At 37.6% G+C, this 25,227-nt stretch overlaps 2 protein-coding genes across 47 annotated transcripts in view; one reads left to right on the forward strand and one right to left on the reverse strand.

Annotated features, from left to right (window-relative positions):
* Positions 1–22,203, reverse strand: part of BRCA2 (BRCA2 DNA repair associated) — a 53,901-nt gene extending 31,698 nt beyond the window's left edge. For 10 of the 12 annotated variants that reach the window (XR_009595234.1, XR_009595233.1, XM_060394457.1 and 7 more), the window contains exons 1-11: positions 22,014–22,177; positions 21,215–21,316; positions 18,630–18,875; positions 14,788–14,896; positions 14,120–14,169; positions 13,987–14,027; positions 13,670–13,781; positions 12,688–12,737; positions 12,325–12,433; positions 8,495–9,598; positions 1,931–6,898 (exon numbers count right to left, since the gene is read on the reverse strand). Coding sequence is in view for 10 of the 12 variants with exons in the window: in XM_060394457.1 (XP_060250440.1) it covers positions 1,931–6,898; positions 8,495–9,598; positions 12,325–12,433; positions 12,688–12,737; positions 13,670–13,781; positions 13,987–14,027; positions 14,120–14,169; positions 14,788–14,896; positions 18,630–18,875; positions 21,215–21,281 (6,856 nt within the window). In the remaining 2 variants the exon portion in view is untranslated. Of the gene's footprint in view, positions 1–1,930; positions 6,899–8,494; positions 9,599–12,324; positions 12,434–12,687; positions 12,738–13,669; positions 13,782–13,986; positions 14,028–14,119; positions 14,170–14,787; positions 14,897–18,629; positions 18,876–21,214; positions 21,317–22,013 lie in introns of all 12 variants that reach the window. The other 2 variants (XM_042254798.2, XM_042254797.1) reach the window with 2 other exon arrangements.
* Positions 22,204–22,224: 21 nt separating this feature from the next.
* Positions 22,225–25,227, forward strand: part of ZAR1L (zygote arrest 1 like) — a 91,239-nt gene continuing 88,236 nt past the window's right edge. For all 35 annotated transcript variants that reach the window (XR_009595243.1, XR_009595244.1, XR_006060961.2 and 32 more), the window contains exon 1: positions 22,225–25,065. Coding sequence is in view for 7 of the 35 variants with exons in the window: in XM_027973019.3 (XP_027828820.1) it covers positions 24,421–25,065 (645 nt within the window). In the remaining 28 variants the exon portion in view is untranslated. The remainder of the gene's footprint in view (positions 25,066–25,227) is intronic.

The following is a 25,227-nucleotide window of genomic DNA, read 5'->3' on the forward strand; positions in this document are numbered from 1 at the left end:
AGTGGGTAGGAGAAAAGATTTTAAATTACCAAAATTATAGTACTGGCAAAAGTAATACGTATTTCTTATTTAAAAACTCTTCAAAGGCTTAGAATAAACTTAAGCCATAACTGAAGTTATGAATTTCTATGCCATACTGAGATAATGTGTTAACAGATACCTTAAAAAAATATATATTTATTTTGTTTATTTGGCTGTCTTGGGTCTTAGTTGAAGCATGTGGGATCTAGCTCCCCCACCAGGGATTGAACCCAGGCCCCATGCACTGAGAGCATGGAATCTTAGCCACTACACCACCAGGAAGTCCTGATACTTTGTTTTTAGATGTTTTTTGATTTATTAAAGGAAGTGAACTTGAAGGATTTAATAAGTAAAAATGTCCTTGTAAGGCTTTATCAAATGTTTGATTATAAAGTGATTTAACTGTTTGACAAGAACCTGTACTATAAAGTAACCAGAAGCTGATTGTGCCTAGTCACTCAGTTGTGTCTGACTCTTTGCAACCCCATGGACTGTACCCCGCTAGGCTTCTCTGTCCATGGGGATTCTCCAGGCAAGAATACTGGAGTGGATTGCCATGCCCCTCTCCGGAAGCTGATTAAGCTATATATATTTATATCTAACAATAGTGAGGGAAATGAAACAATGATGCTATTGAGAACATTTAGTAGAAACCTGACTTGTTATTCCTAGGCATAAGGCCAACCTACTTTAGTGCACACATGAATAAAACAGGATCCTATAAATAAAGACATTATTTTCTATAAAAGAATTATGAATATCTTTAGCATCTGCATCTCAGAATTTTGCACTAGAGGAGAGCAACAATACGGTTAAGTATTGTAAACTTACTACTCTGCCTGTAACATGAACTTGGTATAGAATGTGGCATGGATAATACTTGATTAAGGAAGTCTGTATCCACCAGGATGACTTAAGGGCAAAAATGTACCAAGTATAAGAATGAACTGACCATCTTCAGTGTCTTTCTCTATAATGTGAAGGGCCTAGACAAGAAGACTTGTGAAAACTCAACTACTCTGTAAGTCTAGAGTTTTTAAACAGGATTGACGTGCTTCAGATCATTCACTTAAAAACTGGAGAGTTACTTTTGCCATTTGCTTTAATTGTAACTAGTCAACAGATTAAATTATTTAAGATTACTCCTAGTCAAAGATACTAATAGAAAAAAAAATCAAACATCCAATTAACCTCATAAATGAACTGAGTTGTTAAATATACTCTATTTAAAAGAGAAGTCAGAACGTAGTCCAAATGGCATTAAGATCAGAATACTATTTACTAAAAACAAACTTATCTTAGAATACTTGCTAGGTGGGGGGGAAAAAAAAGGCAAGCTAACCAACATCTATAGTCAGAAACCAGCTTTTAAAGTTCTTAATAGCCAGAGTCTGAAACTCTGTTCTCTCTCCCCATCTCTATGTGTATGTATATAAACATGACTCAGCCAATGACTTCCTGGTACACAGACTCAGCGATATCAAGAATGAAACCAAACTACACACACAAGTCTGAAAAATGTACTTAGTGTATAATTTCCTGATTGTTACAAGCTAGCATACCAGAGGGAGAAGGCAATGGCAACCCACTCCAGTACTCTTGTCTGGAAAATCCCATGGACAGAGGAGCCTGGGAGGCTGCAGTCCATCGGGTCGCAAAAAGTCGGACACAACTGAGTGACTTCACTTTCACTTTTCACTTTCATGCATTGGAGAAGGAAATTGCAACCCACTCCAGTATTCTTGCTTGAGACTCCCAGGGACAGGGGAGCCTGGTGGGCTGCTGTCTACGGGGTCGCACAGAGTCAGACACGACTGAAGCGACTTAGCAGCAGCAGCATTGTACCAGAATTTTAAGGACTTAATTTAAAAAGCGACTGGGAGACCGAAAGGCAAAAACAGACACTTACCAACTGTGATAAGTGCATCTCCTTTTCTTTTTTCTATTCTTGAATTTGACAAAACTGTTTCCTCATTTTTGTGGCATGTTAAAGGAGAGTGTTTCGCATGACTTGGAAATTCAGAATCTGTCAGCTCACCATCTTCCATAAAAGCTTTGGCAATCTCCACTGCTTCTGTTTCAAAATAGTTCTCTGGGTCTTTGGAGTCAGTAGAACAAATTTCTGTATTTGTTTTCACAAGATCAGGAAAAGTTTCAGTTTTCCCAATTTCCTTTTTTATATTTTTAGGCAAAGTTTGTTTTTTCCCCGTAAGATGAATGTTGTCAATGTGTGATACTCTGGTTCCTAATACTGACTGTTGTTGGTCTTGCTTAAATTCAGAGAGATACGACGAAACTTTAATAGAGTGATTATTTTCTGAAGAACCACTTTCAGTGTTATAGTTGTTTGATAATTTAAATTCTTTATTGTAGGCTTTTTCCATTTTGGAGCTTAGAGAGTGTTCTGGAGTTCTTTTATCAGTACAAGAGACAGGAAGTATCTTTGATATATCTTGCGTAGAGGTAGGTGAATGCTGGAGACTATATTCAGTTTCGATTAAATTGAATTCTTCAAACATTCCCTTAACTTTGCGTAAGGCACTCTCAGAAACTGGAACGTGTTTTCCACTTGCTGTACTAAATCCAGAGAAAGCAGATGATAGTAAATTTGGGGGGTTATGTGCCATAATATTGTCTTTTCTTCTGAATATGTCTGAATGCTCATTACTTTCAAACGACACTGTGGAAAAGAGTTGCTTGGCACTGTCTTCTGACTTAGAAAATACCTGTCTTGCTTTTCGTAATGCAGAATCTGACACTTGGACAGATTTTCCACTTGCTGTGTTAAAAATCCCACAAGCATTCATAGAAGAGACAGACCTGGGATGGTTTCCCATGTTAAATTTACATCTATCAGAAGTTTTCAAATCAACATGACGAAGTGGTATCTCAGAAACTTTCTCCAATCCAGAAGTACTTTGGTCATGCTGTAAAATTGGTTCACCTTGAATGTCATGAGAAACATCCTGTGAATGCATATTATGTTCTTCATTATCTGGAGAGTTAGGGAAAATAACATCCTCTGAGTCACCCAATGCCTTATGAGACTCTGTCACAGTTTTTGTTTGGTCAGTGCCTGATTTAGTCTCAGTGTTTTGCTTAATATATATGTTCCTGCAGTTGTCTGTAAACCTCTCTCTGACTGTTGTTTCACCTGAAACAAAGGCTATTTGATCACTTGCTGTGCTGTATGCAGGTGGTTCAGTCTCAAAATTATTTGAATTAGATAAGGCCACTTCAACAGCTGTCTTTTTATTTTTGCATGGTGAAAACTTAGTCATAAGTTTCAGAACACAACTATCTTTGTCTAAAGCTTGTGGGTTTATGTTTGTTTCTCTTATGGTAGGTATTACTTCAGAAAAACTAGTGTTTTTCCTATCTTTGACATTCTTTACTACTGGCTCAATGCCAGAATTATCAATTTTATTTTTTGAGAGATACTCTGATTTATTAAATCCCTCACTGGAATGACAAAAATCAGAATGATATGAATAGCTGTTAGGCATGTTGTTGTTTAAGGAAGTTGAATCTTGCTTTTGAGAGAGGCTTTTGTCATTTTCAGTTATGATACTGTTTGAACTGTTTCCACAAGAAGGATTTTGTACATAATCCCCAGTATATTCCTTTAAACATATAATTTCGGAGGAATTTGTTTTTTCTGGTTGATCATTCAATTCTCCTTCTCTAAGCCATTTCTGGGCTTCAAGTAGTGAAGCCTGACTCACAGAAATTTTTCTACCATGTCCTGTGTAAAACGCTAAAGCTGAGTTATCAATGGCTGAAAAAGTGGAATGGTTTGTGTAACAAGATAAAGGACTTTTTGCAGTTTCTTCTTCCATATTTTCATGTACTTTAACTTTCAGAGAGATACTATGTGATGTGTGGAGATTTTCAGTTTGTCTGTGTAAATGATCACTTAAGAACCTGGGTGGCATGGCAGTCTCCTCAGAAACAAGCTTTTTCTCCTCTAGAGAATTCTGCATCTCTTCATGCTGTGGGGCAGTTACTTTAACTATCTCACATGCTAAGTCAAGCCCTTCTTTACAAACCTCTTTGTTCTTTAGCATCTTTGCCTCTTGATGGATAAAACCAGTCACTTCACTATTGTCTTGCTTTGTTTCGTCAAAAAGATTTTTCACTTTGTCCAAAGATTCTTTGGCAATTTTTACTTTTTTCCCACTAGCTGTATGGAAACCCAACATGGTTGGTTCTCTGATCTTTTTGAGTTCACATTTTTCTCTTTGCTGGAGTGTCAGTATTTGATTTTCAATACCAGCTGGGCTGCTTTCTTTCAACATTTTGTTTTTGAACATACTGGTTTCCTCATGACTTGAAATGTCTTTTTTGTTGATATGTATGCCAGAAAGTAATTCAGAATTTGAGGAATCTGAAAAATGATTAAATTCTTTTTCTGTACATTTTTCATCAAAGAAATTTACAACTTTATTTAAAGACTCCTTAGAAACCCTTATGTTTTTCCTACTTGCAGTCCAAAAGGACAAATCAAAAACACCAAAATCTTTTATATTTTGCCTCATCTTATTAGCAATTGGCTCCTTTTTATCTGACTTATTAAATGTTTCTTCAGCTTTCATAACTTCCAAACAAGTTAAATCTGACAAACCTTCTTTAATTGGAATGTTTTCCTCCTTCATAAAGTGATGAGATAATTTCAGATGTATGTTGTACTGATCAGTATATGGTAAGCCACTTTCGTCTTTATGAACATAAACTGTATCATTTTTACTTGAAGCACAGCCATCAGATTCTCCTAAATTACAAACAAAATCAGTACATTTGTTATCTTTGTTTTCAGTATTTCTCTTGAAATCTTCAGTATTTTCTTTGACAAAAATGCTGGTGGTCATTTCAAAGTTACTTTGTAGTATCAGTTGGCATTTATTATTTTCCTCACTTAAATTTTTATCATTGCTATAATTTTCTACCTTAAACATAGAAACATCAGAATCATTACACTGATCTGAAGAGAAACTTCCTGGATCTACTTCTGCAGGAGTTTCCTCACTAACTTTCTCAATGTCACTGAACAGCTTCATGGCTTTCTGCAATGCTTCATTAGAAAAATTCAATTTTGTGCCACGAGCTGAATAAAAGCCCTTAAACTCTTCTTCACTTTTATCTGTTAAAGAACCAGAAACACTTTTGTTACACTTGGTTGTTGACAAGCAGATCAACTTTTGCTCATGTCCAACTAAACCACATTTCTTGCTGTTATCTACATGACTGAGAGATGGGACACTGGCTGTGAGATGAAGATCAACATCTTTCTGCTCCTCAGAAGTGGTATTCGAGACAGGCATCTGGGTTTCAGGCATTTCAAATGGATTACTCTGTAATCTGTGGCTTGGTTTTCTGAACTGTGTAAATTCAAACTGACTTCCTGATTCTTCCAATATTGTAGAAAGTTCTGTAATTTCTGCCTTCTGGCTGGGTGTTAAATTATGGTTTGAATTGAAGTCTTGCTTTAAAGATAAAACTGGAGGAGTCGTGTGACTGTTTTCACCATCAGAAACAACTGCACCATTCTGCACATACCCACACACTGTATCAATTGACTGTGAATCATGATCATGAGGTTGGCCTTCTTTCTTTTGATTTTCTAATGATTTTACACTTTCAACCCAAGCTAAGCTAGCAGGATAATGTTCTTCAATATCCTTGAAGAGCGTTTTGCTTTTCTTGATGTTGTGTTCAGAGAGTTTTATTTCTTTATTAGAAGCTGTTCTGAAGCCATTTCCAAAACTGTGACTTGAAGTCAAATCTGAGAGTCCTGCCCATTTGTCCCCGCAAAAGTTATTTCTGTTGGATCTCGTATCTGTATCTAGGGACACATCTGGCTTTGAATCTTGACCTAAAGTCATCTTTGGTTGTTGCTTTATACTATTTCTATTCTTCTCTATAAGATCATGGACTATATTTGATGAGACGGAATCTTTTGTAATGGACACTTTGGCTGCTTGTCCGCCATCCATATCTGTACTTGTTACTATGACAGAGTTCTTAAGAACAGGTTCTTTTAAACAACTGAGGTCTGCCTCATGAATTTCCTTAATGTTTCCTAAAATAGGAATATTCCTTTCACTAGTTGTTTGAAAGATATAATTATTTTCATTGTCTGGGAAAAGTTCTTCAGAGTTTGGGTTGACAGTTCTTTTTGAAATTAAAGTAGTTTCTTCCTGGTCTTTATGGATGACTGTGAGATTCATATTTTGGTAGCACTGTACTTTCACAGAAGGTGATGCTCCTGTTATATATTTTTCAGGTGACAACATCTCAGGTTTCTTAGAATTTTCATTTAAAACACATGTTTCTTGATTCTTTTCCATGGAAATATATTTAGTTAATTCAAAACCTGCTTCACAATTCTTAGATTTTATTTTCTCTGACATTTTATATGATTGTTTTCCTCTAGAAATCACAACTGGATTTGACAGAAGATCCTTGGAGCTAGGAGTTAAAATGGTGGTATTCTCATGGTCATGTAAAAAACTCTCCTGGAATTGGAAGACAGTATCACTACATTCCTCTGAATGTGGCAATTCAGGGCGACATACTACAGGCAAGACTTTTTCCTTTATATCTGAAACACCTTGGCTTTTTGGATTATCTTCACAATGCTTGTCCTGCAAGCATGACACATAATCAGTTTCTGTGGTTATAAATGACTGCCATTTTTCTTTATTAATGTTTGTTTCTTTACAATAAAGATCCTGAGATATTTTTTGATTATTAGAAGAACTGCTTTCATTATTAAAACATTTTCTCAGAACTGTCCCAAAAGAGCTGGTTAAAGACAAAGATGGTTCTTCAGAATCATTCTGTGAACAGTTTTTTTGGACAGAAGAATGCAGTGAACCTAAGCATGAACACACAAAGTGACAAGATAAAATTCAAGTATCATCAATCACATTCACTAAATATTTTAAAGATAGTGTCTAAAAAGACAGTGTCTGAAACAAGAATTACATGAAAAGCAAGAAGTGAATGTCAAGTTTAAAGGAAAGAATTCTAAATATTCTCTATTTTGAAGTTACTACATTTCCCAACTAAAGATACAGAGGACCTAGTATTTTTTAATAATATTTATCAAGTCAATTAAAATTAGTATGTAGCTAGCTACCATAAGTAAAATTCATAGTGTTTTTGTTAGAAAATAACATTAGAAAAGAATTCTTTGCTAATATTGATGTAATAGGAGTTAGAAAATCAAGGTAATGAAAAGCAACTAAAAAAGTAACCATTTCCTTTGGTTCAGTCTTTCACATTGAAGAAAACCAAAAAATGAACTTTAAAAACAGGTGCTACACATGAAGGGCCTGAAATATTACTTAATCTCAATTATATATGCAAATATTTAGTTAATTTTATTGACTTTCTGGCTTCCCTGGTGGCTCAGACAGTAAAGCGTCTGCCTGCAGTGCAGGAATCGAACCCGGGCAGGGTTGGGAAGATCCCCTGGAGAAGGAAATCTATTAACAAGTCAAAATTATTAGTCTCATTTTATTTATTCACTAACCACTGTTTTATTGGTTTTATCTCTGATATATACATTTTCCTCTGGAAATTAACCTAAATCTCAGGCAGTTCTGTACTCCAGTTCCACCAAGCCCATTGTTCATTAAAATACTAACACCCACTCAAATATTCTCAGATTCTCAGAGGGAGATAAAATCACCTTTTAATATACAGTATGTATGTGTTAAGTCATGTCTGATTCTTTGCAACTTAATGGACTATAGCCACCAGATTACCCTGTCCATGGAATTTTCTTTCTCCAGGGGATCTTCTTGACCCAGAGATTGAACACACATAAGAGCTACTGATAAATAAACTTTTGCTCAAATAAAAAATGGCTTTTACTATGCACACTCCTGACACCAAGATTTAGTAATAACTCTAAGCAACCTCTAACTATTTAAGAAAACTGTGTAACAACAACAAAAATGTCACTATTTTATGACTGCCTTACATTCAACTTAGCTAACAATTATTTTTTTCTATTCTTTACATGCTTTAGAGAAAATACATATTAAATAGCACAACATATTGATAGAACTATCCAACTTGCATATAACAAATACTGAAAATTAAAGCAGGAATTAAGTAGCCAAGTTCTTGGTGCTTATCAATCACATGCTGTCTCAAGAGTTATTATGATTTTATATATATACATATATATGTGTATACATATATATATACACCATGCAAATTGATCCAACAAGTTTGAATGGAATGATTCTGAACACTGGTAATCAAAGGCCTAAACAACAATGTCTGATATGGAATATATAGATTTTTTAAAAAATGACAGCAGACAGACCAAAAAAATTATAGAATGAAAGTAAGCAGTATGTTTTCAAATAAGGTTAAAGAAAGATACACGTGTTCAAATTAGAAATTTATCACCATCCATAAAACTATATACACTATTTACATACACACAAAGAGGTACCTGAATCAACATTTGTAAATGTATGTGGTGCCTCCAAAGGCTTTGCTTCAAATTGGGCTGAAGAATTAGTTAGTTCTGATTCTTGGTCTTTCTGTATTTTCAGTTCTTGGTAAGTTGTTTTATCATTTATAACATAAATAAACTTTTTTGTTTTCTTTTTCAAAGTGGATATTAAACCTGTGCTCTTCAAAGCTTCTGAAGTGTGTTTGGTAGTGGCTGGCCAGCTCTCATTATCCCCTGAACTTGAACATACAAAATCCTCTTTCTGTGAGTAAATAGTTTGTATTTCTGATTCACTTTTAGAGTCTTCTGGTTCTTCTTTCAAGTTTGTATCAGTCACATTATTTGAGAAATCTTCTCTAAGTATCTTTTCAGGAGATTCTCTTATCCTGAAGGTAGATTTTTTGATGCCCTGAAGTGGAGAAGAGTCAGTTAGTGTTTGCTGTCCCATAGTAGTGGGATCTTCATGAGATTCAAGACACCGCCCTTCATCTGTCTTGTTTATCACTGTTTCCTTATTTAATATCTTCACTATTTTTGATATGCTTGAAATATGTGGCAAAGAATTTTCTAAAGTAATGAAGTTGGTACAGTCTTTCTCTGTGCCTATGAAGTCTTCTTCTGAATTAGTTTGGTCACAAGAAATATGCAGTAGAGACGTTTTCTCCACCTGGGTTCCATTTAGACTCGAAAGCGTGAGCTGAGACCATTCAGAGACTGAAGATGGTACAACTTCCCTGGAGATTATGTCAGTTCCATTCCCAGCGGGCTTTTGATTTATTACATTTGAATCTAATGGATCACTGTCATTTGGTTCTGTTTCACATACAAATGAATGTTTACTTTCTGTCATTTCCTTTTTAGCTCCTTCACAATCATCTGTTTTTGTTTCATGGAAGATATTTTTCCTAGTCTTGCCAGTTTTCGTTTTTTGTAGCTTTTTTGTTTTGTATTTAGAAACACATACTGGCAAACTATCTTCTTCAGAGATACCTGCAACTGTTTCATGTACTTCATCTTCTAGGACGTTTGGCAGTGACTTTTCAAAATGGTCTTTGCAGCTACTTACTTTACCAAATGAATCCTCTAATATTTTCTCCAATCCTGTTAAAATTTATAATGTAAGTATTACTAATAACATTTTATAACACAACCATATAATTTATATTACCCTCAAACCTTTTTCATAGAAATAGTATAAACTAAATAACACATAATTTAGCATTTGAAGAGTTATGCTGAATGCTAGCTATGTTTTGGGTAGGGAGACACCAACCTTGCCCTGTTCTTCTGGTCAAGACTGATTCCAGTGTACTCACAGCCTTTTATTCACACTCAAACTCTAATAACCTTTCTTTACCAGGTCTATACAATAAAGTTTACTCAATTTTACTAGATAAACACAATTTAATATTAAAATTTATCAAATTGTAAGTTCCTAATTAATTTTGTGGCCCTACAACCAACAGTAAAATCTGATTTTATACAAACACACACACACACGATACCCAATCCTACACATTTATACAGTTATACACACATACTAAGAACATGTAGTGATCAAGACCATCCCCAAGAAAAGGAAATGCAAGAAGGCAAAATGGTTGTCTGAGGAGGCCTTACAAATCTGAGAAAAGAAGAGAAGCTAAAGGCAAATGAGAAAAGGAAAGATAAACTGATTTGAATACAGAGTTCCAAAGAATACCAAGGAGAGATAGGAAGGCCTTCCTCAGTGATCAGTGCAATGAAATAGGGGAAAACAATAGAATGGGAAAGACTAGAGAGCTCTTCAAGAAAATTAGAGATACCAAGGGGGCACAATAAAGGACAGAAATGGTATGGACCTAACAGAAACAGAAGATAATAAGAGGTGGTGGCAACAAAACACAGAAGAACTATATAAAAAAGATCTTAATGACCCAGATAACCACCATGGTATGATCATTCACCTAGAGCCACACATCTTGAAGTGAGAAGTCAAGTGGTTCTAACGAAGCATCACTATGAACACAGCTAGTGGAGGTAATGGAATTATAGCTGAGCTATTTCAAATCCTGAAAGATCATGCTGTTTAATTGCTGCACTCAATATGCAAGCAAATATGGATAACTCAGCAGTGGCCACAGGACTGGAATGGACCAGTTTTCATTCCAATCCCAAAGAAAGGCAATGCTAAAGAATGTTCAAACTACCGCACAACTGCACTCATCTCACACGCTAGCAAAGTAATAATCAAAATTCTCCAAGCCAGGCTTCAATAGTTCATGAGCCGAGAACTTCCAGATGTTCAAGCTAGTTTTAGAAAAGGCAGAGGAACCAGTGAACAAACTGCCAACATCCACTGGATCATGGAAAAAGCAAGAGAGTTCCAGAAAAACATCTACTTCTGCTTTATTGACTATGCCAAAGTCTTTGACTATGTGGATCACGACACACTATGGAAAATTCTGAAAGAGACAGGAATACCAAACCACCTTACCTGCCTCAGAGAAATCTCTATGCAGGTCAAGAAGCAACAGTTAGTAACTGGACATGGAACAATGGATTGGCTTCACATTGGGAAAGGAGTACATCAAGGCTGTATACTGCCACTCTGCTTATTTAACTTATATGCAGAGTACATCATGCAAAATGCCAGACTGAATGAAGCATAAGCTGGAATCAAGATTGCTGAGAAAAATATAAATAACCTCAGATATGCAGATGACACCATCCTTATGGCAGAAAGATAAGAACTAAAGAGCCTCTTGATGAAAGTGAAAGGGGAAAGTGAAAAAGTTGGCTTAAAGCTCAACATTCAGAAAATGAAGATCATGGCATCCGGTCCCATCACTTCATGGGATATAGATGGGGAAACAGTGGAAACAGTGTCAGATTTTATTTTGGGGGGCTCCAAAATCACTGCAGATGGTGACTGCAGCCATGAAATTAAAAGATGCTTACTCCTTGGAAGAAAAGCTATGACAAACCTAGATAGCATATTAAAAAGCAGAGACATTACTTGGCTGACAAAAATCCATTTAGTCAAAGCTATCATTTTTCCATTAGTCATGTATGGATGTGAGAGTTGGACTATAAAGAAAGCTGAGCGCAGAAGAATTGATGCTTTTGAACTGTGCTGTTGGAGAAGACTCTTGAGAGTCCCTTGGACTGCAAGGAGATCAAACTGGTCAATCCTAAAGAAAATCAGTCCTGAATATTCATTGGAATATTCATTGATGTTGAAGCTGAAATTCCAACCCTCTGGCCACCTGATGCGAAGAACTGACTCACTGGAAAAGACCCTGATGCTGGGAAAGATTAAAGGCAGGAGGAGAAGGTACGACAGAGGATGAGATGGCTGGATGGCATCACAGACTTGATGGACATAAGTCTGAGTAAGCTCCAGGAGTTGGTGATGGACAGGGAGGCCTGTCATGCTGCAGTCCACGCCGTCACGAAGAGTTGGACACAACTGAGCGACTAAACTGACCTGAACTGAAGAATATGGAACATTCCAATAACCTGATTGAGTAACTTTTGGTGTATCTGCAACCATGCTTACTTTCTAATTAGAGATAAGGTCTTAACATTTTGTTAATTCTAAGTCTTATTGTGCATCTCCAAGTTTTGAGTTATGGGTTTTGTTTTGGGGTCACAATAGCATCTTTGAATAGTATTATCCTAGCATGATGTTTAAACATTTTAATCTAAATGAAGTTAGTTTCTATTCTCAACACCTTCAGTAATAAAGAAAGGAGAATTAATGTTTTTTCTCTTTAAGAAAAGATGAGCAATTATTTCAATGATGTCAGTTAAGAACAGTCATTCAATTAAACAGAAGGGCTTACCATGACTTTCAGCTTCTGTTTGATTTTTGTTGTCGCTGTCTGGCCCAGAAGGGATAAACTTACTATTTTTCAGACTTTCATCATGGTTAGAAAAATATGTTTTCAAAATCTGCAAAAGTTATATTTTAAAATCACTAGTATAGAAATTCTCACTATGCACATAGTATATTCAACTTATTCTTAAACAGAGAGACAGTAGATTTTCATAGGAAGTCAAAGAAAATCACATATAGAAACAGGTTTAGAGACTTTCCTAAAGGCTTATAAAATCATAAATTAAAGAATGAAAAATTCAAGATAAATAATTTCTCAAGGCATTCAAAGCAACCACAACAGTTTAATCACTTTGTAATATTTACTTACAGTAGTAGTATCACTAGGAAACACAGCTGCAGATGCTTCCTCATCTTGGACTGTAAATTAAAAAAACAGTTCAATTTACCTATACTGTATTAGACATCATACACTAAAATTAATGTAAAACTTCTGTATTTTTCAGTTAGACCTCAAAAGAAACATGCATTGTTGGGTTAAATAACACATTTAAAGCAAAATGAATTAATCCAAGTATAGTAATTAGAGAGGTCAGTCAACACAGTGGATAAGTTATATTCACATTCCCTTACTACCACTGATAAGCTGGTAAGAAACTATAGTTTGATGATTCTAACTTGAAGATAATACTGTCCACAAAGGCTTAGAGAATCAGATTAAGTTGTGAAATCATGATTTAAAAGCTAAAGCTTGTAGATTTTAGTATATTTAGATAATACAGTTGAAAGGTATATCATATTAAATACTTCTTACTTTTCAACATGCTTTAACCTATATTATTTCATCTAAGCAAGAAAAGAAGACAGTTAAATGCCCAACTAAAGAGGAATCAAAATGTAATGATAGTTTTGCTAAAGTAAAAAAAATCCTGGTTTGTATATAAATTAATTTGATGCCTCTAAAACACTATTTGCTTCCCTGGTAGCTCAGATGGAAAAGAATCCACCTGCAAGGCAGGAGACCTGGGTTGGGAACATGGCAAACCACTCTAGTATTCTTGCCTGGAGAATCCCCATGGATGAAGGTGTCCAGTGGACTACAGTCCCTGGCGTTTCAAAGAGTTGGACACAACTGAGTGACTAAGCATGGCAAAATACTATTTGATTCACTTGAGATTTATCTCAATCAACACTACACAGAATAAAATTATTCTGAAATAGTAACATACCTAATGAAGATAGATTCTCTAATCTGGCTACTAATTTATCTTTTCATATAATTTTTTAACAGAGGCATTATAGGTGACAATTTATCAACACTGTCTTATATAATATACATTCACGGGTATTACCTATGAGCACAGTAGAACTAAGTGTTGGTGGTGTGGCCAAAGAACTTGACCAAGACATATCAGGATCCACCTCAGCTCCTAAACTTTCAGAAATACGTTTCGGTGTCTGACCCTGAAATAAGGAAAATCGTTTATTTCATAGAAGTGAACAGATGCTTGAGAATTTTTCTATTCACTTATTTTTTTTCATGTATCACTTATCGAATGCCTACGTGAGTCAGTAGGTACATAACTGTAAGACTCAGGGCAAAATTACAATAGCATTGGCAAATTCTCAATTACTACATAGTACTATACAGTAAAAATAAACTATTTACCTTTATGAGCTTTGGTGTATGAAATAAACTTCCACATACCACTGGGGATAAAACAAGAGACAAAACTACTAAGTTTTATATTTATTAGAATTAATAGTATATGAAAAATAAAAGGCCTTGTTTTTAATCATACCCGACTTTTCTCTTTGTGGTGTTACATATGTACATCGCAGAACAACAGGACTAAAAGGAAACAAAACAAATCCCTCAGTTATTCAAAGAGAATGAAAATAGCAAAAAAACCAAAATACTAATCTTATTTTAAAAAAGGAATCCCAGTCATATCAATTAGAATTATACTAGTTTGTAATTTCTTAGATTACTTTTTAAAAAAGGAAATATCTCATGAAGAATTAAGTAACCACTAAGTTATGTTTAAAATCCCCATTGAAAGTAATGTATAAAGTAGTCACAAATTTTAGGTGCTAGGAATTGTATATTTTGAATTTAAAAATTATATAAAGTGAATCAAACTCTCTGCACAGATTCAGAGTATACAAATTATTTTAAACTGGATATTTCAAAGGCATTGCTTTTCATCATTTATTTTTGTTACATAAAAATTCCACAGATACACAGAAAAACAATGAATTAAATGTTATAAGAAAAACAGAGTAAATGTTTCTAATGTAAAAATTATTGTATTCAAGGATTTTTCTAAAAGGAAATTATTTTAAAATAGAAGATCCTCTACCAGGCTCTAAGGCAAGATATTACAATGATGATTAGATTCATCTCTATAAAAAAAAATCATATATAGGAAAATGTTTCCTTTATTTTAATATAGTCACTTCATCATACCTTTCACTAAGAGAGGAATTTGGAGGTGGGCTGATAACATCATTTGCTTGATTGATTTTAGCCTTCACCCTGCAGCAACTTTTGTGTTTACTGTTGGCAATATCCTTTCCTGAAACATACAATAATGCAGTGAGGATGTATATGTTCTGGATTGTGAATTTTTATTCTGTAGAAGTATTTAAAAACAAGTCTCATCTATACTGGAAGGAGAATATATGGGGAATTCAGTCTGAAGTGAATTCCTTTCCAAAAAGTGATGTCTCAAAGAATGTCTGACTCCATTCAACATTTATGTATATAAATGCATAAAACACTTTGAATACAGTTCAAGATCAGTGGTTTCCAGGGGTCTAGGCACAAGGAAGGGTGCATAGGTAGAACATAGGGGATTTTCAGGGTAGTGAAACTATTCTGTATATATTGTAATGGTGAGTATATGACATTACACATTTGCCAAAGTTCAAAGAACTATACAAAAAAATGAACCCTAATGTAAACACAGGATTTTATTTAACAAAAGGTATCAATACTGGGTCAGCAATAAAAAGAAAACACAAAAGAATAGAAACTGTGAGAAATAAAAAGCAAAAAAAAAAAGAACTGGACAAAACAAAGTTCACATCCTAATATTTTCCAAATAACTTGAGGATCTCATATATAAGCAAAATGATGGTTAAAATAAACTCATGTGATTTTATGCAAAAGGAAAGACTTATAAGAAGAAGAAATAGCAAACTTCCTCATGGAATTTAATGGATAATTAAAAAATATATTTTAGATATTAGAAGTGAACTAAGTAGGTGAAAAATAGCTTAAGTCTTACATTTCAATACTGAATTTAAAGTAAACTTAAAAGCGAAAGGTCTTAAGACTGGTCAACAGAATTATTAATGTACTATAAGCTTAAAAAAGTTAATGCTTCTGCTGTGAGTCCACAGCAGCCTTATTAATTCATTCCTATCCTTTCCTGGTTATAGAAAGACCAATCCCAGCATATTACAATTAGAAAATAAACCACCAACTCTAGGTATGTCTTTCAAGGTTCAGTTAATTCAGTATATGTCATTTTACAGAGCTTTTCCTGATGATACTAAGACAGGTGGCTGTTTCCTTTGCTATGCCCATAACACAGTGCTTTGTACATGCTCCTATTATAACATACACCAACCAGGATATTTGTGTATTTTCTCCTATACGGGACTGAGGTCCAAAGGTCAAAGGCCATCTTATTCATGTTTGTATCCTTAATGCCAAGCAAGCTACTAGGCACAAAGCAAGCACAGGATGTTTGCTGAATGGATGATTCCCTTTCTCAAATGGATGATTTCCACATTTCATTTGTTTCACGTTCCCTAAGGCTCTATCCTAGCCCTCATCATCATCAATTTTCTCACCACATGTGATGACTTTTTCACTTTTCAAACAGAGTTGATTCCTACAGCTTTCTCTCCCACCTGTATTCTGTCTTTAGCTTTAGACTTATATTCCCCAAAAGTTCTCAGGACATCACCACCTTCACATCCCAGTACTATTTAAAATTGCAGTCCAAACCTACCTTTTTTTCAATCCTTTCAAACCTCTTCCCTCTCAAACCAGCTTTTCCCCCAGAGCTTACAATTTCTACGAATGTCACCACTATGTTCTCAGTCATGCCCTGGACCTATGATTTGATCCTTTCTTGTGAATTCCCCGTATTAAGGTTAATGCAGGGTCCTCTATTTCTACCTTCCATATCCACTTTCATGACCATTATTCTAACTCAGGCACTTGCCTCCCGCCACCTGGAACATTATATATATGCCTGCTAATTGATATCAGTCCTGGGTGTTCATTGGAAGGACTGATGCTGAAGCTGAAACTCTAATACTTTGGCCACCTCATGCGAAGAGTTGACTCATTGGAAAAGACTGTGATGCTGGAAGGGACTGGGGACAGGAGGAGAAGGGGACGACAGAGGATGAGATGGCCGGATGGCATCACCGACTCAATGGACATGAGTTTGAGTGAACTCCAGGAGTTGGTGATGGACAGGGAGGCCTGGCGTGCTGCGATTCATGGGGTTGCAAAGAGTTGGACACGACTGAGTAACTGAACTGAATTAATCTCAATGCCTGCAGTCTTGTCTTCTATGAGTCACCAATTAGTTTAAAATGTACCATCATAACCTCTATTTCCAGAGATTTTAATTGAACAGATTCAGATAAGTGCTTGGAATTGTTTTTTTCAATCAGCATTTCAGGAGAGTCTAATGGTCCAGGGATCACATTTTGAAAAGCACATCTCCAAAGACAGCTGCCAAATCTTTAGGCTTTCTAAACAAGATATTCATTTATTCTACAAATACTTACTGAACACCTACTATGTATGCCATTAGGTATGCAATAACATATAAGAAAATCTTTGCCCATTACCTACACTCCCTTTCATGTGTGCGCTTCCTAATACCATGAGTTTCCTCTTTCATAGCACTTATCATAGGACAATTGCTTAAGTAAGATTCCTTCACTAGAAGCTAAGTAAGTGAAACAGAGACTACTTCTTAGAAGCTAGGAAGTATACTTCCTAGAGAGATGAGTCAAGATCTGAAAGACGAGTGTCAATTAGCTAGGCAAAAGCTTAAAAAGTAAGTACTAGGCAGTGGCAACAATATGTAAAGAGCCACAGAGCATCAGTTCAGTTCAGTCGCTCAGTCGTATCCGACTCTTTGTGACCCCATGAATTGCAGCACGCCAGGCCTCCCTGTAGCTCCAGAAAACAAAATTCAGTATCACTGAATGGTAAACTGAGAGTGTGTAAAAAGGCAATTATGGCAAGATGAGGCAAGCATTAATGAGAACAAATTATAAAGGACCTTGTAGGTCATATTAAAGAGTCTGGATTTTATCATAAGGGCAAAAGAAGGTAATCATAGGTTTGAAGCAGGAAGTAGCATGATTAAATTTACATTTGTTTTCTCTGTTCAACAACTTATCAAATAAATTTAATTTCTTTAGCCTAGCATTCAATGTTTGCCACCGATCTGCTTTTTTTTTTTTTTTTTAGCCTCAGGTTATTTACTAGCCCTTTTCAAACATACAGCACTCCAGTCTGAATTACTTGATATTAACTTCACAGACTACATATTCTTCCTCATGTTTTTCCTATGCCTAGAACATGCCCACTCTACTCCATCTTCCAATTTCTGAATCTCACTTATTCTGCAAGGTTTAATTCAGTTGAATTATTCCCTTAACTGCCCTCAATACTATTTATGCTTTCTTTCTTAATTCTCATCATACTTTTTGTACTTTTCTTCTGACATGTACCACATTCCACCTTAAACTGTACAAAATTTGTATACTGTTAGCTCCTCTTACTAGAGTACTACTCCAAAGAAAGAGTATGTTACTTAAGCAAGTGATTATAAATATATAATCTTCTTATAAGTTGTAAACACCTGGCATGCAGGCCAGAGAAAGTGCTACCAAATCAAAAGACATTATAGCTATTGTTAAAAAAAAAACCTCTGTCCTCTTTGACGGCCTGCAAAAATAGTTTAGTTCAACATCAAAACAAGCCCTAGGTTTTTCTATATAGGAAAGATATAATTTATCAAGTCTCAGTGGGCAGGATATATTAATCAAAGGAAGGACAAAAAGGAACATTTATCAAGGACCTACATTATTTTTTTTAATCTAAACCTAGGTAGTATTTTAATCATTTCCGCTTTTCAGGTGAGGAAAGTGGCCAGAGAGATCGATCTGACCAACCTGATATAGTTAACAACAGAGTTGGGATTTTTAGCACAGGTCTGTCTGAATTACTGGTCATATTTTCCTAGTCAACTACATCACATTACTTACCTGAATCCGATCTGAATTTATGTAATTCCTTTAAAGGAGACTGGTACAGTGGCAGAGTTAGACTTTGCTCTTTGAATATTACAGGAGTTGAAGCCAACTGATGATAAGGTTTCCTTTGTGGTGTTTTAAATGGGTTTGTTTCGTAACTGCTGATTTTATATTCTAATTCTTCTGAAAGTTCAGAATTACAGGGTGGAGCTTCTGAAGAAAGTTCTTCAAACCAATTAAGGCTTATTGGTCCTAAATCTGTAAGGAAAATAAAAATCGTGACACAATAAAACCCATGAGCCAGTGAAGATTATGATACAGAAAAGGGTGCTTGAGATTTTGACTGTGAATTACATTTGCTGCTGCTGCTAAGTTGCTTCAGTCATGTCCGACTCTGTGCAACCCCAGAGATGGAAGCCCACCAGGCTCCCTCCTCCCTGGGATTCTCCAGGCAAGAACACTGGAGTGGGTTGCCATTTCCTTCTCCAGTGCATGAAAGTGAAAGTGAGAGTGAAGTCACTCAGTGTCTCTGACTCCTAGCAACCCCACGGACTACAGCCTATCAGGCTCCTCCATCCATGGGATTTTCCAGGCAAGAGTACTGGAGTGGGTTGCCATTGCCTTCTCTGGTGAATTACATTTAAGACATACTAATTAACATATTATTAACTGGAGGATTTTTGCAGAAGCTAACACCAGTGATTTGTTATACAAGTAAATACTGAAGCTTCCCTGGTCAGTAACGTTTGTGTAAGAAAGGCGTATTAACACTTATTTAGTCAATAATGAGTTCAACAAGTTCATTAGTCTGTTATGAATCTGTAGCAAGGTAGAACAGAAATTTTTTACAAGATTATTAGCTATATTAGCTTTTTAAAGTTTTCTTTTATATTCACGATTCAGAAATAAAAATCATCCACAGTAAGAATGCAACCCACAGATACAATACTACATAAATGGCTGTGACAAGTCTATAGGTACACAAGACATATAGACTCACAAATCAAGCGGAATAGATTCTCTGTTAGAGAACAAAATTTCTCTTATGTTCTATACTTAAAGTAGTGGTTCTCAAAATGTGGCCTGTGGACCACTTGAGGGGAGGTTCCCCAAGACCCTTTCAAGGGGTCTGTAAGGTCAAAACTGTTTTCATATTAGACATCATTTGCCTTTTTCCCAATGTTGACATTTACAGCAGTGGTGGGTAAAACTGGTGACAGCTTTGCCTGAATCATGGCAGTGGCCACAAACTGTACTAGGAGTTACTATATTTTTCATCACCATGAATTTGTTACAAAAAACCAAAAAAGCAAGTTTAACTTAAAGTGTCCTTAGTGACAAAATGGAGAGCACACATAAAACCATTTCTGCATACTGAAGTACAATAGTTATTTGGAAAAAGCACTCATGTGATGAGTTGTGAGTTGAATTAGCACTTTTCATGGAAAGCCATTTTTGCTAGAAAGAATGACTAAGTTATTCTGAGTTGGGTATTTGGTGGACATTTTCTTGAAATGTCCTGTTACTGCAGGGAAAACAACAGTTTGCTGCCAAAGATAAAATGTGAGTTTTCAAATGAGAATTAGAACTTTGTTCTCTGTCAGCTTGACATCTTCCCAACCTGAAAAGACTTTTCTGATGAGATCAGTGAAGTAACCAATGTGATTTTTTAATAATGTCTAATGGAATGTGTCAATATTTGGTATATTTGTGTAATTCAGAACATCAGTATTTTTCAAATAATCAAACCATGGATGATGTCACAACATGGGTAAAAGATTTATTCAGGAGCAAGAAAGACTAATTGAATTTAATGTAAAAAGAGTACAAAAAATTCATTACATGGTTTCAGATTCCACATTGCAACTTTTAAGAAACTCCCACTTAAGTTTGGTATAATACCAAAGAAAACTACCCACAATAAAGTGAAAACAGTTAAAAACACTCCTTTTTCTAACTACATTTTCTGTGTAAAGTATGGTTTTCTTCATATACTTCTATCAAACAACGTATTGTAAAGAATTAAATGCAATTCTTTGAAAATGAGCATGAAAATCCAGCTATCTTCTATTGAGCCAGATGGTAAAGAGAACTGCAAAATTTTAAAGTAATGTCACTCCTCACATTTTTCTTGGAAAAGTTATTTTTCATAAACATATTATTCATGTTAACATGCAATGAATTTATTTTTGTTATTAACTTAATGTTTTTAAAAGCTCTTAGTTTTAATTTCTAATATGGTAACCTAGATAAACAAATACTCTCAGTCCTCAATCATTTTACGAGTGTAAGGAGAACTGACAACTTCTGCTATTATGTTACTAATGCTTCTAACTTGCTAGAAAGTCTCTGCTTTAAAAACAGTGCCACTCATCAAGGGGCCAGTTTCCTCTTTATCCACCACAGGTTCTACACCGATCATTTGGTTAACTGTAAATGATTACTTTTCTGATTTATGACTTCATAAAGCACAGTTTATGGTGTAAACAAAAACGTTAAGCACTGGATTCTTTTCAACAAGCATGTATAATTACACATTTTTCTGAAAACATTTTTCTCTATGTAAAAGATCAATTCATATAAAAAACTGTTAATACCTGCTTTGTTGCATCGCGTCTTAAAAATGTCAAAAAAAGTTGGCCTCTCTTTGCATCCAATCGGCATTTTTATCTACACTATTCCTTCAAAGTTTGGTGAGTCTGCAAAAGAGAACACCAAAACACACTTCACACGTATGCAGTCCTTGCTAAGTGAGTCTGAGGTAAAACCGGAAGAGGTAAACCTGCCTGAAGCTACATTGTTTAAGACAAGAATCGAACTCACCGCGGGCAAGTAAGTATTCTGTATTTGTGCAGTCCAATAGAGCAGCCATTAGCCACATGACTCATCTCAACTGTGGCAAGTCTGCTCAAGAACAGAATTTTAAATTATTATTTAATCTTCATTAACTAGTCACGTGTGGCCAGTGGCTGCGCAGTTAGCAGAGGGCTATTAGATAAACACCGGGAAACAATTCCCAATCAGTAAATTTTCGTTAATACAGCAACTACCTGGGGACTAAGCGATGAGGCAGATACAATGTGCCACAGGCTATGAAACATTTTCCAAAACAGCAATATTCCGGTAAAGTAACTTCATCGTGATTCCAATGAAGGAAATTTCAGCCTGGGACATGTGGGCCGAGCGGCGCCCGAAGCTGGGCCAAGGAGTCCCCGGGAAGGGGCGGGACTGGAGCCTCCGGCCGAGGACCTGATCCCTTCCCCCTGTCGGTGCGGAACGGGAAAGGACCAGTGAGGGCAGGAGGCTCGGCTCCCACCCGAGCACCGGAGGCGCTCCCCGCTGCCTGAGACCGCGTAAGGCTGCCCATCTCCACTCTCCACCCCTGCCAACACTAACCGCCTTCAGAGGTGAAGCTGGTTTATGTTTTTGGCCAGAGGAGCTGAACAACGCACAGGTACTCAGATAAGAAACGGGATCGCTCAAGCTCCTTCGCGGACACCCACCGCCCCAGACAGCAAACTTCAGCAGCCGCACCTCCACCCACCGGGTTTCAGATTCTCGCGCCAAAAGCCCGCTCTCGGGATATGTCACGCGATGACGCCATGACGCAGCACGCAGCGTAAACGCCCACCGGAATCAGACTGTGGCCGCGCCGTCAGTGCTGCCGCTTGTGGCCAGGGATAAACCTCGCGTCAGTCCGGAGTCGCTAAAGAAAGAGCCGGGATGCTCGTTCTCTTCTTCCGAGCCTTCAGAGTACCAAGCCGCGCTGTTTGGAGGGACCACGCCCCATGTATACGCCCTGCCTTCCCCCTCCTCCGCTCCGTCTCTCGTTTGGATGGCCGCCCCCGCCCCCGACGCGGCCTGCGGTCTGTGAAGTCTTTGTTCTCTACTAAGAGGGCGTCGCCCAAAGTGGGCAGACGTTAGAAAACCCCACAGTGCTCAGTCGGTGCGGATGACTTCTTGCCCAACGGAGAGCTCCCTATAGAGTGGAAGGGGCTGAGATTTGAAGCCAGCGTACATTGGTTATAGACTGCGTGTTGCTGTTGGGCAGCAGAATTTCAAAAACCTCTGAGACTCTCCCGGCTTGAAAAGTTGTTAAGCCTATCTCAAGTCTCCTGTAGTTTTGGATAATACTTCCTCCTGCAGGCTTCCGTAGTATCCTTGACGTATCCTTGACGCTCCTAGGATACTAAGCACCTGTTTTGTGCCTGACTTGCTCTTGAAACTGCCCTGGAAGACAGCAGTCTCACTCACAGAGTATGGGCTATGGCTAGCACAAGGCTTAATTCAGGTGTTTACTGTAGGATCTCGAAAGCTTTCAACTGGATTCTGAAGGTGATAGTGGCTCATAGGCCTTGCTACTATCCAAAGGCTCCTGACCGACGAACAGTGAAAGCAACTTTGGATTCGAAAAAGGGTGCCATTTACTTGGTACCTGAGGTGTCATTTTAGTTTGATCATTATCCTTGGCTGTAGACACCTTTGCAATACACATAGATACAAAAGCTTATGATCATCTAGGTCTAAATAGCACAGATACCCAGGCCTGTGATCTTTAGCCAATAACAGCTACCTCTTAATGAGCATCTGTGAGTTATTCTTTATGCTTTATAAGTAATATCACCTTTAACCTTATGATCTTAAAAATTTTTGAGTATTGTCAGATGGGGAAACCGAATCATCCAGTTGATTTATAAGTAATATTACGTTTAACCTTATGATAATCTTATAAATTTTCTGGTATTGTCAAATGGGGAAACTGAATCATCCAGTTGAGTAAGTTGTCTAGTAAACAAGGCCCAGGTGGACAGAGGAGCCTGGCATGCTACTGTCCATGGGGTTGCAAAGAGTGGAACACTGCTGAAGCGATTTAGCATGCAGTGCGCAAGTTTCAGTTCAAGTCTTTTACTTAAGATACTTAACTATCCTGTGATTAAGTCTGCGTTTAACCTCTAAGAACAGTTTGCTGCTTTTCCCCTTTTGGGGAGAATTCTCACTAGAGTGGACTAATGAGAACGGTTGGCATGTTATACAACCCTCTGAAATCTATTTTTTCACTAAATACACTGTCCCGCCAACCCCCATAACTATGCTTCTTGCTGCTGCAGAACCAGGTTTTTTATATTTATGCATCCTGCCATAACACTGTCTTCTTTATGCTCACTCTAATAGTGCGGCAGCTCAAATTTTGCTGCTTGTATTCAATCTTTTTTATTTTTAAAACACAGTCTCTGAAATTGTAAGTCAGTATAGGAATAAATTGGAGCTTCCCTGGTAGCTCAAATGGTAAAGAATCTACCTGCAATGCAGGGGATCTGGGTTCGATCCATGGGTTGGGAAGAAGGGCACGGCAACCCACTCCAGTATTCTTGCCTGGAGAATCCCATGGACAGAGGGGCCTGGTGAGTTGCAGTTCATAGGATCACCAAGAGTTGGATGACTGAAGACTATGCATGCATAGGAATAAATTAGAATTACTAATTAAAGCATGTGTGTGAATAAGAAGTTAAATGAAAAACAGCTTTGAAAAAAAAAGATTCAAGAGCAGTGAATTGAGAGGCAGAGAGCCCAATTAGGGATCAGGTGGCAATTAGGCCTCAATGTAGGGATATCGCCTTCCCTCCTCCAATTTGGGTAATAGGCAGCAGCACTCATCAGAATCTGAAATAAATGGAGAAGCTCCGGAAGAACGTGAACCAACGTGACCTGGAGAAAAAGGGGGCGGGTGAAGGTGGAAGACAAAACAAGGCCTGAAACAAACTGCCTCGGGATATTGCGCTGCGCCTGGGCGCCAGGTGGTCGGATGGAGCGTGTCTTCTGTGTTCCCTACAGCTTGTACCCCGGCTATGGGAACATGCTGCGTTTGGGCCAGTCTGGACTCTCTGAGCACGGACAACCGCTCTGGAGGCAAACCAATGTTCCCCCCACTTTCCTGGCCAGGCCCAGGCTACTGATGCCCTCCAGTGCCTCCGACTGCTGCATGGACCCTTACAAGAGAGCCCAGCTTATGGCCGTTTTCTCCCATATGAACCCCGGCCTGAGCCTGCGGCTGCGCAAGGCCAACACCAAAGATGTGGGTGTGCAGGTGAGCCTCCGGGTGGGCAAATCTGTGCAGTGCTCTCTGGGGCCTCGCACCCTGGACAGCCTCTCCCCCTGGGCCAGCGCAGGCCACAGTGCACCTGCGTCTGCTTGGGGCGTCTCTTCGCCGGTGCCCGGCCACTGGGGCCAGGTGCAACTGCGGCAGGCGCTCTCGGGTCCTCCCGAGGCTGGCCAGCCGCCCCCGCCACTGCCACCACCATCACCACCACCAAGGTCGGAAGAGGATCCCCCCGAGGAACTCCAGCCGCGTGAGGAGCTGTTGGAGGAAGACTCCTCGAGTCCTCGGGAGAGGAAGAGCAAGCTGGCCCCGGTTGACTCCAGCCAGCCGCTTGGGAGGCCCAACTTCCAGGTGAGCTTTCTCTCCCTTAGCCTTACCCTTTTTTCCCCCGCCATTTCTGGCCCCATGAGAGCAGAATCTTCTTGCGCTTCCTCCCTTTATTTGATAAAGGAGAGAGGAAGTTCTGAAAACATGTATTTTACATGTCCTGTGTGGGTTTTTTAAATTTATTTA

This window comes from Ovis aries, chromosome 10, assembly GCF_016772045.2.
Source record: "Ovis aries strain OAR_USU_Benz2616 breed Rambouillet chromosome 10, ARS-UI_Ramb_v3.0, whole genome shotgun sequence".
NCBI classification, from domain to species: Eukaryota; Metazoa; Chordata; class Mammalia; order Artiodactyla; family Bovidae; genus Ovis; species Ovis aries.